Source organism: Rhinolophus sinicus, chromosome 11 (genome assembly GCF_057876585.1).
Source record: "Rhinolophus sinicus isolate RSI-liver-muscle chromosome 11, RSI-T2T, whole genome shotgun sequence".
Classification (NCBI taxonomy): domain Eukaryota; kingdom Metazoa; phylum Chordata; class Mammalia; order Chiroptera; family Rhinolophidae; genus Rhinolophus; species Rhinolophus sinicus.
Window position 1 is genome coordinate 23467165 of NC_142511.1, and position 17263 is coordinate 23484427.

Sequence of the window (17263 nt, forward strand, 5' to 3'; positions counted from 1 at the left end):
TCCCAGGCTCCTGATTGCGTCACTCCAAGTTCTTGGCAGCTCTACATACAGCTAGCTGCCTTACCACAAATGACACCTTGTTGTCCCCGAGTGTTGTGTGGATTCCTGTGCAAGTATTGTCTATCTCATCTGATGGATGTTCTGTCAGGTAAGGAACTCTCTCTCCTAGACTTGTAGGTGTTGGAGACTGTAAGATCCCTGAGGGCGGGTGCGAAATTCCTTCTTAGGCCAGGAGTTCCCTTTGTCTCACCCTGCCAACCAGAAGCTCCCTGCAGGAGGAGCTGTGTCCGGAGGGCAGGGACTGGGTCTCACAATCCTGTGGGGAACTTTTCCCTTCGCCCCTCCATCCCTCACAATACCCTCTGCACCACAGGCTCTCTACCTTGGTTCCTTAGGAAAGGCGGTGAGAATGGGCTTTCTGATGCCCAGATTATCTAAGAGAAAGTGGGGCGGAACGTACAGGCCACGTATCTGAGAGAATATCCGATCAGGATCCCATTCGGGTGCTCCGGGTGGTCCCATTCCAGGTTGATTATGTCCAGGTTGGGCTGCCGGACTCGGAAACGCCTGGGGGCGCTGGGTACTTGGGGAAGGAGGAGAGAGTGGGGCGAGGAGGAGGAGAGGAGGGGAGTGGGCGGGATGAGGAAAACACAAAAAACAAAGCACAAGTATGAAGGCATTGACCTCAGGCAGTCACCATGCTGGACTGCTGCTAAGCCAGAGCCCACCGCCCATCCTGGATGGCGTTTCCCCCAGTTCAGGACAAGGTTGGCTCAGGGTGTTGAATGGAAGAAATAAATCAAGTGTTCCTTTAGCAACTACCCTGGATTCGGCACGTTAGGCTCTGACCCTGCAAAGACACCTCCATGTGGGGCAGAGCCAGTCCCAGGCAGGGAACCAACTGTTTCCTACAGAGGCTGCAGCTCCCGAGCCTCAGACAAGGATTCTCACCCTCAGGTCCAGGCAGCAGGCCCAGGCCTCTGAGCTGAGGGTGCTGGGTTCAGGGGGAGGAGAAAGAAAGCCAAGATGGAGCACGCGCACAGGGCATGAGGAGCGGGAGCGCTGGGGAGAGGCTGATGACGAAAACCAAGACAAAGGGCAGGGAAAGACGGGAATAAAGAAAACAAGAGGAAGAACAGAGGAGAGGAGAGGAGAGAGGAGGAAGAAGAAAAATGGGGAAAATAACAGTTAAGAAGGGAGGGAGGAGAAACAGAAGTGGGCAAAGCAAGTGCCAAGCTGTCTAAGAGAGAACAGGAGATGAACTGGGACTTGGCCGGAGTCTGCCTCCCAGGACCAGGGCCTGTGAACATGCAGAAGGCAGGTGTCCGTCTGCAGGGCCACTGTGCCCACGGCCGGCAAGTTCAGCGAAAGCTTCTTGACTGCAGTGGTGAGAGCTCTGTAGGTCCTTGGTGCTGGTAAACAGACTAAATTCCTCTAGGTGGTCAAGGTGACTGTGCTTCAGCCTCAGGAGGCTCCCGCAGTGCCCTGGGGGTCAGCCTGCATACAATGCCATCGACCACTCAGGACTTCTAGTGACGTACAGTCTCCTGTGAGGGCAGGCCACCCAGGTGACAGAGTGCTCTGTGGGAATGGTGGGAGCTGCTCAGCTCACAGGTCATCAATTCGAGGTGATGCAGAGGTCATCGTGTGCAGTCCATGCCAAGCCACACTGGAGCTGCTCCAGGCCCACCTGGATGCCTACCCTGGTCCTGCCCACCCTGAAGAGCTGCAGGTCAGACCTACCTCCTTCTGGGGTGGTGAACTCCTTGGTCTCACTGCGAGGCCCATCGCCTCTCCCATTGACCACAACCATCTCCAGTTTGTAGTTACTGTAGGGAAAGAGGCGGGACACCACGCCCCGGAGGCGGTCACCAGGGAAGCTGGCTTGCTGTCTCTTCTGAGACACCCACAGGTTCTTCAGTAAACTGCTCTCCCTCCAGTAGTAGGCCTTCAGGACAGAGGCAGGCGGTGAGGGGACGGTCAGGCACGGCCGGGTTAGTTGTTAGTGGTGGTGGTAGTGACCAGTCTTCCCTTTGCTTGCCACATGCTCCAGATCCCAAATGAACTCATCAGTCCCACGCAAGGCTGGGGGAGTGTCCGTACAGCCTCATTCATCAGCCACTAGTGAGTATGAGCCGATGTCAAACAAGGAATAGGGTTTTAGGCTTCAATCATGTTCTGAGCCGTGTCACCTCTGCCGAGAACAGGCCAGCTGGCCAGACTGACAGCTGAGCTTCTCCGTCATGAACCTGATTTCCATGCTGGGAAACAGGCTGCTCAGGGAGTCTGGGCCAAGACCACAAATATGAGCCAAGGGTCCAGGCATGGAAAGCTCTGTCCTATGCTCAAAGACCCTACCCCCTTGAGTTAGATTAGTATAGTTTAAGACAGGAGTTGGCGGCAGACAGGAGTTGACAAGTAGAGGGTTACCCCCAGAAGTCTGAGTATGAGAAAGGGTTGATATAATCCTTTGAAGTCAAATGGTTTCTTTTAATATTGTTTGAAGACCTTTAGAATGGGACACATACATGCCCAAGTCACTGAGATGGTGGCAAGAGCTTGGCTGGATCGGACGGCCTATGGGAGGTGGTAGTGTCACAGGCGCAGTTGAGAGAGTTTGTGACACAAGGTGTGATTAGCAGTGGGTAAGAAGCTCCAGGTAAGGCTGCCACACCCGCATCACCCAGACCTCAAATGACAAAGTGAGAGGACGTCCAGACTTCAGAGGAGGACCCAATGGGACCTTTTAGCCAGAAATGTCTCCAGGTAAGTAGGTTAAGGGTGCAAGCCAAGTATTAGAGAAGAGCTCATTCAAGTGTACACAGCGTCCTGCCTGCCGCCCCCACTTACCAAATCCATTTCCAAGAAGAGACTGACCCCCTTCATTCTGCCCCTCATTATTGATCAGCCAACTCTCGGGGCCTCTGGGGTTGCAGAACCTGTGTTATCCAATGGCTAGAGCCTCCCTCGCTTCCGAGGCAACTTTTAAACAGAGCTACTCATAGGGAGAGCCTTGCATACCCTGGGTTTTCTCTGCCCTTCCCCTCCTCTGCTCACCCTTTCAGAGGAGAGCAAACTGAGTAGAAACCGCACACAGGCAGAAGACCAAGAGAAGCTGAGGCCTGGACAATCCACCTGCTGGATAACCCACAGCTGGCGGTGACAACAGGGAAGGCCTCTGTACCCTTTTAGTGGCCCCACCTTTTAGTCGGGGCTTCACAAAATAAGACTGGGTGAGGCAAGCAGCCCAGCGGGGGCCAGTAGGAGCTCAGCGGTGCTGCAACAGAGCTTCTGAAGATGCGCATGTATCCACCACTCACACACGCATTGTACGCATGGTGTGCTCTGCAACGTCCACCCAAACCCACCCCACCCTCATGGTTTTCTGCCAAGCAGCATCTCTCAGCGCCTCTGCCGCGGAACACAGCTGGGTGTGTGTGGCTGAGTGTATATGTTTTGAATATAATTCTGAGCAGCCAAACCTAGACTTCACCTTCTTGAATGAATTCTGGAATTCGACAGCTACCCCTAAGGCCCCTTCCACACATCTCCTGGCCTGCCTTTGCTGCCGCCTTGCCCTGGTTAGTGAGCTGGGTGGTTAGGCGGGGCTGGGAGCTGGCTTCTCACTCGGTACTCTCTGAGTTGGCCCTGGACCGTGTCGGAGTAGACGCGGTTCCACTGAAGGCTGATGGCTGTGCTGTTCAGGACTCGGATTTTAACGTCAGTGGGTGCAGCCCTGGGATCTGCAACGTGTTGGGACAGAGAGCGGGTTATGTCAGGAGGGCCGGGCCCCGACCCCAGGTTCCCCACAGCTTGTTCTCTGCTGCCCGTGTCTCCCCCCCACTCGGGACCCTGGACACTCCGTGAGGGCAGGGGCTATGTCTCCTCCATCAGACTGTGCTTGGAGTGGTGTGGGAAGGTGCAGGACCATAGGGTGGCACTCCAGGCGGGAGGGCTCTTATACGCATTTATAAGGCAATAATTTGCTACCCTCATGAGCAGGGCAGTCTGTTTACGCCTCTACTCCACGCTCCACCCTTCCCTACCCGGCTTCATGTCCCGGGAGGCTGCCCTTTCTGGACTGTAGCAGCTGGGCTCCCTTTTTTTCAGGTTTCTGGGTGGATTTGCCCAGTAGGAGGCACCAACAGGAGATCCTTGGGCAGGAGTAGAGAGAGTGGGTATCTATTCCCACTCAATAGAATAGGTGGGTATCTATTCCTCAGCTGCCTCTTTGTGGGGCTGAGGGTTAACAACATTGCATTCTTCTACTCAAGGCCATGGCTCCTGTAGGTGGCCCTCACTGGCTGTGGTGACTCACCTGTCCCCTGCCCCTCTTAGGCTAGAGTGATATAATGGTGTCCTGCTGTGGCTAGCCTCCTGGTCATTTACCCTATCTTGCTGTTTTCTCTCCCTGTCCTCACATTAGAAACAGTCTCCTTTGAGTGGCATTTGTTTCCTGTCAATACCCTATAGCAAACATTACCCACAGACTGCAGATGCCCTCTGCATGACTACCTGGAAAGGGAGGGCCATTCCCTCCCCCTTAACAGATTCTTATACCCATTTTTCCCACTCTGCTGCAGAAGCAGTTCTGCCCCATCCCCTCCGCTCCATCAGAGCACAGGGTAGACAGATGCAATAGGAACTGTGGGGCAGCTGTGAAGTTCATGACCAGACGCTGCCCATTCCACACTTACCATCCAGTAGCTCCCACTGGTCTGCTGTCCAGAGGTGTCTGCCACCATGCAGGTGAGCAGTGAGATGGACAGAATGACCCCCTGTGCTGATCTCCCAAGTAGGTCCAAGCCATAATCACTCCAGGAAAGTAGGGCACAGGGCCCAACCCTCACTTCTTCCCACCTCCCCTTTGTGAACACTACTGGCCTCGTCTTGACCCCAGCATTGCCCCTGTGACTCTCCGCCTCCCCCTTCTTTTTGGTCACCCTGTGATCTCTTCTTAGATCAGACCCAGACCCACTGGGGTTCGGATCACCCTGACCAGGACAGGCTCCACCGACCTTCCTTCTTGCTCAGCAGCATACTGGATTATGTGCTGGGGACAAAAAGGGCACCACATCTGGGAAGCCAGGCATGTATTTCCACACATATGTCTAAAACCTTGTTGATTCACCCAGCGCAAGCCTCCAAAGAACTTCTCTTTTTATGTTCAGTGCCGAGGGCAAGAGCATCACTGGGAATGCTGGCAGGTGGCTGGTCTGGGCGCTTCCAGTCTGGGGCTCTGCAGACCTTCTCATTCCAAAGGCTTCCCCTGGGGAGCCTGGGGGGGAGTCTGGCCTGTGGCCCTGCTTCCTGTAGAGGAGTCTAATTATGGCTCTTTGGGATGGACAGTCCCGAGTCTTTCTTGGTGCTAGCAAGGACTGGCAATAAGGTCCATCCAAAGGCCTGGGTTCTACTAGGTTGGTGCAAAAGTAATTGTGGTTTTTGCAGTTATTTTTAACCTTTTAAACCGCAATTCCTTTTGCACCTACCTAATATTTTCTAGCCTGACATTTGCTCTTGAGTAACACTGGCAAGGGTTTTCCTTGCAGGGTCTCAGTTTTCACATCCATAAAAGGGGAGCATTGGACAAGGTGATGATGTTCAGGGATTCTAACTTGTGTTCAGAGGTTAATATTTCTGCTCCTGACAGTACCAGGAGCCTGTCATTATCTGGTTCACTGCATGGGGTTTCTCTTTCCTGGCAAGTGGCTGTTCTGCCAGGATGTTCTTGGAAGTCCCACGACCCACCCCAGGGTTCCTGGTCTGTGAGTGTGGTCTTATGCAGCCCTGCCAGGAGGGTTCTGGGTGGGGGACAGGAGAAGGTACTCACAATCTTCTCCAGAGTAACCGATGATAGTGTCTGGCTCAGGGCCCTTCCCAAAGTCATTTTCGGCCTGGACTCGGATCTCATAGGGCACATAGACAGGAGTCTGCCCCACGACATAGCGGGAGCCCCACACTGTGACATTGTTCCAGGTCTCTCGAGTCTCTCTCCGCCGCCACTTGACGATGTATCGCAGGTTGGGGCCAAAGGCGGAGGTGGCATTCATGGGCTGTGCAGGGAGAGACAGAGGGCAGGCGTGGAGGGGACAGGAGGGGAGCCCAGACCCACCCGTAGCTCGCACTCTATCTACTCCGGGCACCCCTCCCCAGTCTGCCCAACACTGGACAGCCCGCCTCCCCTGCTGGGTCCTCCAAGAGTCCAGAGCTCTGTGAACCCAGCAGCACACAGATTTTCTGGGACAAAGGCGTCACCCAAGACCTAGTCACTGTGACTCCCACATTTACAAGTGCATAGGGAGTGAAAGCTTTATTTTCGACAGGACTCTTTCCCATGACAGCAACCAGAAAATATGGACGATAATATAATATTCTCCAAAGTTGGAAAGACATGAGTTCTGCTTTAGCCACTGTGTGCCTCCTGCCAATGAACTCAAAATTCCAGAACCGACTTTAGTTCTATCAAATCCACGCGTGTCTCCTCACTCCCAACAATCTCCAGTGAATGAACCCCGAACACAAAAGCAAGGACTGGTGTTTATGAGAAACTGTTCCCCAAGTCTAACCTCAATCCCTCCTTCTTCTAAAGAACTGCTTTATTTTGCTGGTTCCGTGATTTTGCCAGACGGCCAGTCTGTGTTCTTCAGTCACCTCTGCCCTCTCTCCTGTCTTAAGTCTTGCTGTTTGGTTTCTGGATGCCCAGCACAGACGAGTGGCCACCAAACCAGCCTGACACTCTGAGCCACTCTGTGGCCTTGGTGGGTAGAGGGCGAGGGCTCCCAGGTGCACACTGCCGCCCCTCAAGGTGTGGCTGGGAGGGACTCTTACCGTCCACGTGATCTCCATGTTGTTCTTTCTGGTCCCCTCTCCCTTCACGTCGCTGGGATTGGACTCAGGGGCTAGAACCCAATGTGACACAAAGTTGAAGTCCAATTTATGCCTGACCAGGGCGCGGTGAGCAACCTCTGTCCCGTCCCCTCCAACCGGTCCCTTCTATGCTTTTCCTCAGCATCTCTGTCCATGAACTCGCTCTGCTGTTTCTCATGTGTGTGACATGCCTTCCTAGCTAAGATTTAAACACCCCTGACAGCAGAGCTAATTTCTTTTGAATTTTAATCCCTTACCAGACAGGATTTATCATGAGGCTTTAGATGGTCATACAGCCAACTCAACTTCATGAATGAGCCACTAAATACATTTAATACCAGGCTGATTTATCCCGAGCATTCAACATTTTGGAGGATGCAACAAGCTGGTGTAATTTTAGAAATCTAAATACTACCCAGGAAAAGAAATCTGATTACATATTTGTATTGTAAGTCTTTGCCACAGCTCTTCCCTTTAAAGCAGATCATTAAGAATTATTAATAATAGTAATGATAAAAATGACAGTTAACATACTGAGTGCTTACTATATGCCAGGCATCATGGTAAGTACCGGAATTGCATTTTCAAATGTAATCTTCACAAGAGCCCCTGCCGGCAGGTGTTGTTATTCTGTGTTTCAGCCTTGGAGAGGTTAAGTAACTTGCCCAAATTCGTGTGGCTGGGGGCTGGGGGAACCCAGTTTGGATTCAGGGTGCCTGGTTCCAGTGCCGTCTCTGGTAGCCCTCCAGTACTCACGTGCCCCGCTGGTCCTGTAGCGCTCGGAGGGCAGGCTGGGGTGGCTACTGCCAACCTCATTGACGGCAATCACCCGGAACTGGTAGTTGACGTACGGGGACAGCTGGAGGACGGCTGAGTTGACACTGCCTGGGAACTTGGAATGGTCATGCCAGATGCCTGGCTGGAACTGGTCTTCTTCAAACTGGACAACATAGTCTGAGTGGGCAAGAAAGACAGGGCTGTTCTGGTTGCTGTTAGCAGACGTCTTCCTTACGAGCACTCGCTCATGGTTTCCACTAGTCTTCACAACCTCCCTCGGGTACACAAAGGCATGGGGAGAATTCCCTGAAAGGGAAACCAAGGCCTCCATGTGTTCTGCAAACAGCCCAGAGAACACATCAAGTGAGGCAGAAGTGGGACCAAAAGCCAGTGCAAGGCCTTGGGCCTCCAGGCTGTTACCCTCCCTTTCAGGACTGGAGTGCAAGCCCCTGGCTGACCTGTGATGGGGCTGTTGTTATCGTCCCCCGGGATCCAGGTCAGCCTCACACTCCTCTCGGCCAGGTCGGTGAGCTCCAGGTCCCGGGGTCGGTCTGGCCGTCCTGGCAGCAGAGGAAGAAGACACCACGCAGGACTCTCGAGTTAGAGCCAGCCCGTTCTCGTGCTGGCCCCAGCCCTGGACACTGTTCCATGGACAGGTCCCTGACGGGCTGAGGTCACCACAGCAGGTATCATCCCCAGCCTACCCTGCAGGGTCAGCACAGCACAGGGACAACCCTTCCCTCAGAGGTTCAAGGAAGAACAAAGAGGAGACCCCAATTCCACCATCCCCAAGACAGTATCAAAGGATTGAGGGCACAGAGAGAATTCGGATCGCCCCATCCCATTTCTGCAGGGAGTCTTAGAGCACAACCATATGGAAAATGCTGTTCACTAGATACACATTCATAACCCTTAGGAAAGCCCGTGAGAAAATGTGGGCTTTTGTTCTATTTTTTCAGGAGAATCAGCTTCTATTCTGTGTGCCAAGGCTCTGAGGGCCAGGAGCCTAGGAGGGTGTTTGGAGTGCTGAGCAGGGCAGACAGGTTCAGGGAATGGGAGGGACAAAGAGGACAAGGCCAGGGAGGAGATGGGGACTTGGCTGAGAAGTGTCAGTGATGGACAGAAGGACAGAGGAGCCCCAGAAGGCTTCTTAACAGGGATGAGGGCAGCACCTTTTAGGGGCTCCAGTCTCACTGAATTTCCTTAGTGGGTGTCAGTGCCTGAGGATAAAGCCATCCCACCACCGGCTGGTGGGGGTAGGCATGATTTTTTCCCCTTCCTGGCTCCTTGAACCAGCTACTTCCACATTTTGGCTGGTTATTGGAAGGATCTGGAAGGTGAGTCACATAAGCCCGCTTGTGTGTGTGCAGATTGTACATAGGTGTATAGTAGCAGACGTGGAGAGGCTGCAGGAAACATGGGCCTATAGATAACTCGCAGCAAGGGGCTCTCTCGTCTGCACCACCCACACTTCTGAGGCCAGGCTGCGGGAACGAACAGGCCACCCCCACGGGAGCAGTGAGGTGGCCAGAGGTAAGAGATGGGGGTGAAACGGCAGCCAAGGACCTCCAAGCTCAACCTGCAAAAGCAGCAGGAAGCCCTAAGCAGGGCTGTGATGCTCAGGGACGTGGGCATGTGAAGGAGCTGACCTGGCAGGAAGTGGGGAGCGCCACCCACGCCCACACACAGCACGTCGTCTGGCAGTGCACTCCCCTCATAGACCCACCCTCCCCGAGCCTAGTGAGGGCTTGGCGAGGGTCCCGATTAGTGTGAATTACCTTTGGGCAGGGCAGCCAAACGGTTAGTTGGAGTGGTCTGATCAGCTGCAAAGGTAAGATGGGTTATCCAGGTTAGCAGGTTATCCAGGGTTAGAGGTGTTCTAGAGGGTAGGAATAGGCAGCCGAGGCTGGAAGAGCTGCCTCTGTGACATGTTCCTGGCACAGCTTTACCCTCCCTTCCAGGAAAAGGCCCCGCCCCTTAGAGAGGCCTTCCTGTGTTTCCTCTTTCCTGTCCCAGTACTACTATCATGCCTGGGCCTCCATCTATTGTGATGGTGCACCCCCACTGCAGAAGGGACAGAGCACACCACGAGTAACGGCAGTGAGGTGCCCAGACTGAGGACAGAGGTGATGAGGGACAACGGCGGATCTGCCTCCCCGGATGCGAGAGGCTACTTTCCCTGAGTTTGGGAGGGCTTAGTATTTACAGTCGGCCTCGATGAGATGGGATCATCTTGCTAAGTGTGTAGCATCCTGTGAAATCCCATCAAGAAGCAGGGGAGGGGAGTAAGGCTAACATAGGTACTGGAAGGATAAACAGGAAATTAAGTCTTGCTTCATCGATGTATCGTTTTAACGGACTTAGTGGTTTAGTTAGCTGTAAAGTTGGTAAAAATGACCACAACAAGAACCCCCGTCCACCTTCCCTCTCTCATTCAGCCGAGGATTTGGGGAGTTAATGATGCTACTCAGGAGTTAAATCATCCAGCACAGCTTGTTCTGAAAGGAGCAGCTTCCTGACCCTTAGGTCGAATGGCAGAGATGGCCACACCTGACCAGCCAGCTGACCACTGGCATTGCCCTCAGAACCATCCAGGGCCCACCGCTTCTCTGGCTGCAGAAAGGTGTGGGGACGGGAGGCGAGGGCAGTGCCACGGGCAGCAGCAGTTACCTAGCACAGTGAGTTGGGCCTTGGCCAGGTCCTGGTCCAGCTCGGTGCTAGCGAAGCACGTGTAACTACCCTGGTCCCGCTCAGCCACACCAAAGATGGTCAGGGAGTCATCTTCCTTCTTCATCCTGCAAAGACACCAGAGGAGTTGGGAGGAGGGCGAGTGGGGAGACAATAGGAGAGAGATGGGGGGAGCGCCAGGCAGAACTGCTGCTTTCTCCCTAGAGGAGGCTGGTGAGTCAAAAGGGGGAAGAAAGCCTCACAGGCTGGGCTGGGCAGCCACAGCCCCTCCTAGGGGACGTGAGGCTCCATCACGATGCCTTGGGAGAGTTAGGGTCTTCACCATCACCTTGAGCACTTATGGTGCTTGATGGAGGGGAAAGGAATGTGGGTGAGACTAACATGGCCCTGAGCCATGTTCACTGTCCCTAAATTCCACACTGTCTGGCTCTTCCTTGTGCTCTGCTCCCCTTCCAAATCAGCACAGACAGACCCACCCCCGGCCAAAGGCAGATGGGGATCCCTCCTCTTCCCGTACTTCAGCTCTGTCTTCAGCCCAGACCAGTCACTGCACCTGGTCTCAGGCCAGGTGACCAGCCTCCTCTGAATTGTCGTCCACAGGGGGAGGAGGGCACCAAAAAGCAGGCAGACTGTTAGCATCAAGTGAGTACCAGAAGGCCTTCGTCTACTTGCAGGGTGCACCCCTGCGAAAAACTAGATGGTCTCTAGAAACAGCTGGTACCTATGGCCAACCTCAGAGGGAGGGAGGCTTGGAACTTGACTGCACATTAGAAACACCTGCAGGGACATGTAGACACTATCAGTGCCTGGGCCCTCCCCCACACCAATTAAATCTGAATCTGGGCTGAGGAAGGGGGATGGCGTAGATCTATTAAAAGCATCCCAAGTGAAATAAGGGCTGAGAACCACACTAACCACCACGGTCATAGTCGCTTCAGGCCAACACTGCCCTCTGCTGGACAACAAGGGCACTGCAGGCAGGGCTGAAGATGGGGAGGGGCTCCTGGCTGTGATGCAAAAGAGGATGAAGGGTGGGGGTCAAAATAAACTGAGGAGGAGAAAAAGGAGTGAGTGAGAGAAGTGAAGAGAGAAAGGCGTGGGGAAGAGAGGAGGGAGAGAAAAGAGGAGGGAGACGCAGAGAGCTGATGGGAGAGAGGGCGAAGGGCACACGGTGAGGGTCTCCCCTGAGGTAGGGGGCGTCACTGAGGCTGTCCCGCCCTCCTCAGCAGTTTCTCAGTGACACACAGGACACAGGTTCCCTATCCCTGGGATCTTCAATGTGTCACCAAGACCAGGGGAAAAGGAGGGCCCCAAGGTAGCCCCAGAAGAGAGAAGGTGGGAGCAGAGACCTGTTCCCGATGTAGAGGGGTTCGTCGTCCTTCAGCCAGGAGACCGTGAGTTTCAGGGAGGGGTCGTGCTTCACGCGACACTCCAGCTGCACTGTGGTGCCCCTCTTGGCGACCTGGTCCTCAGGCATCCGGTAGATCCTGGTGGGGTCTGTGGAGAAACCCGGGTGCTCGTCATGGCATCCGCGAACGGGGACACTCCGTGTGACACATGTGACCTCAGGGTTAGACAAAGGGAACAGTATTCCAGAGAAAGTATGCCAGAAGTAGTATTCAGTTGTATATGAATGGAGGGAGGCCTGGTGTGAGGGATCCCGAATAGTAAACAACCCCCAAATCCTTTCTATTAGGTTGGTACAAAAAAAAGCAGCTTAAAAGGTTAAAAATAATTGCAAAAACCGCAATTACTTTTGCACCAACCTAATAACTGGCTCAGGAAGATATGACGCAATTTCTGGGGTGGGGGCTTGTGTGGGTAGCGGTTTCCCTCTTAATGCCATTTGGATCAGGTTGATAATGACTCAGGGTTCCCAGCACCCAAGCCAACCAGAAGCCCTGCAAGGACACACAGACCCACAGGGAGGGTCCCATTAGGGATTAAATGTTAGGAATGGTGCACTTTCAAAGAGAGCAACGCACATGGATAACTTTGAGCTAGCTTCCATTGCCCACCTCACCCTACCCTCCACCTACCAACCCTCTCCTTTACCTTTGACCTCCAGGCGGACCTGGTTTTCAGCTTTCCCTAGGATGTTGGTGGCAACACAGGTATAGATGCCTTGGTCCTCCTTGCGGATCATCTTGATTTCCAGGCTGCCGTTCTCATAGACATGGTAGTTGCCACCATCCAGATTGCTTCCTTGCCCATTCTTAAACCTCACAACAGAGCAGCAGAACACATAGCATACTGAGAAGGACTGGCCAAGGGAGCAGGGGTCACCACTCGAGAGGCTGTGTGGAGGGCGCCCCATCTTAGGGCTGTGAAGCCCTCATCCTTGGAGGACCTGCCTCCAACCAATGGGTGGCCCTGGCAAGTCTCCGCCCCTCTCTGGGCCTTGATTTCCTTCTCTGCACAATAAGGGTGTTCACCCAGCTGATATGCCAACTTTCTCCCAGCTTTGACCCTTTGAGGTTCCCAGGTCTTGCTGAATACTTATGGGAATGAGAACGGTGAGGCAGATGACCCCTGTCGGGGAGGCCTGGTCTCCTGGAACTTACCATCGGAGAGTGGGGATGGGGGACCCAAAGAAGGGGCAGTCCAGCCGTGTCCGGTTGTACAGGATCACCCGAATGAGCTGGTTCCGGGGTGACAGCATTCGAGGTGGTACATCTGCAATTCCCAGACAACCGATCTTGGGTGGGGAATCTAACTCTTCCATTTCTTCCCCCTGCGTCTCATCTCCACATGCCTTCTCTGTACAGAAGCTTTCCAAGTGCCAACATACCTTCTCTTATCTACCTTCCTCCTTTAAGAAGCCTCTAAGGGTTAGGTGAGGAAGGAGGAAGCTTTTCCATCTGCCCTCAACAACCAATCCAGCTTCTGCAAAGGGTTTCCTCAAATTACCCAGCAGGCTCTGTATTGGCCCCTCCCACCACCCGCTCCCTGCTCCGGGAGTGCTGCAAACATCCTCAGAACCACTTCCCACTCTGCGACCCACTGAGAACCCAGGAAGTCAGTGTGGAAACACCCAGGTGGCGGGACAGGACCACTCTGTCTTATCAGGGGAAGAAGGGACCAAGACTGACTTCTAGTACAGAAGTCACTGTGTCTGCACAGCCAGCTCTGTGGGTTTTAAGTCCTCCCTCCTTCCCACAAATCTCATCTTCAGTCTCCGTGCTTCCCCAGCCAGCCCGGCTGATCTCTGCAGAAGAAAGTTCGTCCATGACGTGACAGTCCCCAGGGAGGCAGCACTGCATGGAGCAGAGGGGACACTCACCCAGCACGCTGACAAAGGCGTTGGCCAGCAGGTAGCCATGCTCATTAGAGGTGTTGCACTGGTACACGGCCCTACTGCTGATCTGCGTGTCCCGGAAGATGATGGTGTCCCCGGCCACCTCACGGTTTGGGTTGGGTGGTGCCGCTACCGACAAGAAAGATGCTCCTCGTGAGAATCGGGGCAGGCAGGTGAAGGGCACTGGGGCTCTGCCCAGGGCTCCCTAGCAGGACTGGGTGGCCCTCAGACCAGGCTTCTGGCCCCACCACTGCTGGGCTGTGTGACGCTGGGCCCACCATCTAATCTACTGGCGGTTACTTCTCAGTCTGTCCAATGGGGATATGAATCCCTGCTCAACCTATGCAGTAGCTGGGCAGGTGTGGCTGAGAGCATAAGCTGTGGCAACAGAGAGGGGAGTGAATACTAACCACATTCCTGCCAGCACCAGTTTCTTGTCTGTACAACAGGAATAACATGTCACTGTCTGGGGGCTTTTATGAGGATGACCTGAGCTGTTATGAATATGAAAGTCGTTAGCAGAGGGCCTGGCCCATACTGATTATTACTGTTGCTATTATTTGAATCCAATGTGCATATACTTGTTTTGAAAAGAACAAAGCAATATGCAACTGGACGGGGCCTACCACCTTCCTACCCTCTGGGCAGAGCACTCTGCAGACGGTCACAAACTTACACCTGAAGGTCAGTGCCTGCTGAAAACCGAGCGAGTCCCTGTATTTGCCAAAAAGACCTGATTGTCCCAAGAAATGTATCTTATGCGCAGAGAGAACATTCCCCCCACGGTTCTCCCAGCACCGCTGCGTCTCCCAAGATGCAGAGAACAGAGGCTGGGGAGTGGCTCTGGGACCAGGGGCGAAACAGTAAGTCATTCTGGGCTTTATTTCCTTCATCTGGAGAAGAGTTACTCCCATGGTTCCTTTACTCTGAGGAAGGTTAAGAGAAGAGAAATGAGCTGTACAAATAAAAGTTTTCTAGAAATGTAAGGAACTGCCACTTTTCTCATCTCTCCTCACCAGAAGATGACCTTCCTCTCTCAGGTTTCTGAACTGGGCTACATGACTTGGCTTCCATGGTCTGTGACCTCATGCAGGATCCCTCAGACCGACAGCGACAGTCAGCCTGGGGGGACCCAGGATCTGGCCCTGCGGGCGCCACAGTGGATAGCGCCTGAATCGGAACTGGGGGATCAGCAGGAGGTAATGAAGACAAGGTCAGCATCCCTATCGCGCTTCTCTGAGTCCCCACTCAGCAAAAAGGCACGAGGAAAGCCATGCCAGCAGCAACTTGAACACCTCCTTGCCTGGCAATTCTCACGGACCCAGTCACTCCCCTTAAGTGATGGGTGACCTCTCCAGGAGCTCTGCGTTTCCTCAAGGGTGCTGTGAAGTTCAGTGCCTTTGTTTGCCTTGTCCCCAAAGTGCTGTGATGACAGGGAGAATGACCGGCAGAGGGCAGGCGATGTCCCTGCCTCTCCTGTATCCAGGGACGGACAATCCCTGGGAATTACTGTGCTCAGACTGGGTGCTGCAGGCTTGCTGCCTCCTCACAACCACCCACAGCTTCACCACTGTGACCCTGGGCAATTCATGGCACCATCAGAGCCTCATTTTCTCATCTTTAGTGTGTGAGGTTAAAGAGAGAAGAGGGATGCAGCACCTAGCACAGCGGCTGGAACACAAAGACTACCTGAAAAGGTGCCCACTTCTCTGCCTTTCTCCCTGCCTCTCCACTTGCTGCTCTCGAGTTTGGCTCTGAGTTCTCTCCATTTGTTTTGCCCCACCTGAGTGATATCACCTTTTGCATTTCCTCTGACCCCGGGGAGAAAGCAATGACAGGACATTTAAAAAAGTAAATGCTGCTGGAGAAAATATGATGTGAAAACTTAACCGAGGCCTCTGGCTGGAAGGGGCCTAGGACTCACCCACTCCAGCCATCCAGGCCCGACTACATCTCCCCAAGGTCCGCGCACACTGAATAACTGCACCTGTGCATCTCTGTTCTCATGGGAAGTTCTTCATATCCAACCATATCGTTCATATTATATAACTCCACCTCTTATTTTGCCCTCAGAGAGAGTGGGACCTGGGCAGCCAACGACACTGGGTTACTGAGCTCTCCTCTCTCTTCCAAGTTCCAGACATCACGCAGAGCCCCAAATCTCAGGAGACGCAGCTGCAGACCCAAGACCTTGAAATGGGCTCTGCAGTTTTTAGAGGGAAGAGTTTTATGGAACACCCAAGGGAGGAGAAATCCCCTAAATGTGGGAAAATAACCACAGGCTCCTGTTCTCTCACACAGACATGTGCAGGTTTCCTGCCTCTTGAGATGTCCAAGGAGATGGCTGCTCCCTCACTTCTGGAACAACCAGGGCTGCCCACAGGGACGAGGATTGGGAGCCTTTGACGGGAGAAAGAGCAGAGTCAGGTGAGATGATGGCTCGTTACTCACATTGCAAAGGCTCCCCATTCACCATCCACTGGACAGTGGGCTTGGGGTTCCCACTGGCTCGACACACCAGTCTCCCGTCCTCGCCAGGGGCCAGGATAAGGTTCTTGGGTTCGTCCAGCCAGTAGGGCGCAGCTGGAAGACAAGGACAGCACAGGCAGGGGCGTTAGATGGCGCGGGGCAGGCAGAGGAAGCCAGACGGACTTCCTCTAGGAAGACAGGAGCCCGGATGCCAGCCCCAGGCCCTTACACCTGCCCAGGGCTCATCCTCATGGGATAACTCAGTTCCAACCTGCCTTTGGTCGGCTTCACACCACAGACACTTTAGCTATAAACTGGGGCTGCTCATTCGAGTTCCCTGAAGAGCTTTTAACAAACATGGAAGCCAGGGCCCACCTTACAGCCACTGAATCAGAATTCCCAGGGGAGGCCGGGGCGGAGAATGCTTGTAGAAGTCCATAGATGTTCATGATGTGTACCCAAGGGCCCGAGCCGGGAAAGGTGGGCACTGGGTTTCTGTTGTTGCTGCTGCAAGATCAGGCCTTTTAGGAAAGGCCTTATATTTATTCTCTTAGGCACTGAGCTTTGGTTAGAGCAGAAGCTCTGAGCTGGCCACCCCTTTCAATTGTTGGAAAACATTGTGACTATCTGATTAGGTGGATTTTTCTGAGAAGAGGGTTCTTTGGATCAGATCCTCAAAGATCCTGATTACTCCCCAAAAGATTAAGAACCCCTGGTTTGAGTATAGTGCTCAAAGCAAGGTCACAAGGTCAACTGAGCATGTGCTAAGAAAGCTTGAGAAAGAGAAGCGACTGGGGTACCCCCATCTCTGGTTGGGACCCATAAAGGCATGTTGTGTTCTATTGCTTGCAATAGGTCAGGTGGGCCAGCTATGCTTTGGGGGGAAAGAAGTGATTTTTCAAAAAATAATTTGGGCCAAGATGACTCCCATTTTTAAAAGAACCAAGCACAGGACATAGACAGCACAGGGCTAAGACGACACACTATGAACAGGAATACAAAATAAAAGAGAGGGCTCTGGGTGTGGACCAAACAGACCACGAAATTCACGTGCTGAGGGAGCCCCGGGCACCAAGGACAGTTGGGTGATGGTCTGGGTGTATCTTCTTCTCTTAACATCTCTCTCTCTCTCTCTCTCTCTCTCTCTCTCACACACACACACAC

The 17263-nt window shown here is 53.5% G+C and overlaps 1 protein-coding gene across 30 annotated transcripts in view; it reads right to left on the bottom strand.

The window, feature by feature from the left end:
- NFASC (neurofascin) overlaps nt 1-17263 on the bottom strand; it is a 178887-nt gene that overhangs the window by 34160 nt on the left and 127464 nt on the right. For 22 of the 30 annotated variants that reach the window (XR_016022777.1, XR_012492907.2, XR_012492906.2 and 19 more), the window contains 14 exons: nt 16082-16213; nt 13616-13759; nt 12897-13008; nt 12388-12554; nt 11682-11829; nt 10315-10439; nt 9423-9467; nt 8103-8204; nt 7624-7821; nt 6829-6899; nt 5831-6053; nt 3628-3743; nt 1744-1948; nt 461-583 (listed from right to left, as the gene is read on the bottom strand). Coding sequence is in view for 26 of the 30 variants with exons in the window: in XM_019711411.3 (XP_019566970.2) it covers nt 461-583; nt 1744-1948; nt 3628-3743; nt 5831-6053; nt 6829-6899; nt 7624-7821; nt 8103-8204; nt 9423-9467; nt 10315-10439; nt 11682-11829; nt 12388-12554; nt 12897-13008; nt 13616-13759; nt 16082-16213 (1911 nt within the window). In the remaining 4 variants the exon portion in view is untranslated. The remainder of the gene's footprint in view (nt 1-460; nt 584-1743; nt 1949-3627; nt 3744-5830; nt 6054-6828; nt 6900-7623; nt 7822-8102; nt 8205-9422; nt 9468-10314; nt 10440-11681; nt 11830-12387; nt 12555-12896; nt 13009-13615; nt 13760-16081; nt 16214-17263) is intronic. The other 8 variants (XM_019711426.3, XM_019711425.3, XM_019711424.3 and 5 more) reach the window with 3 other exon arrangements.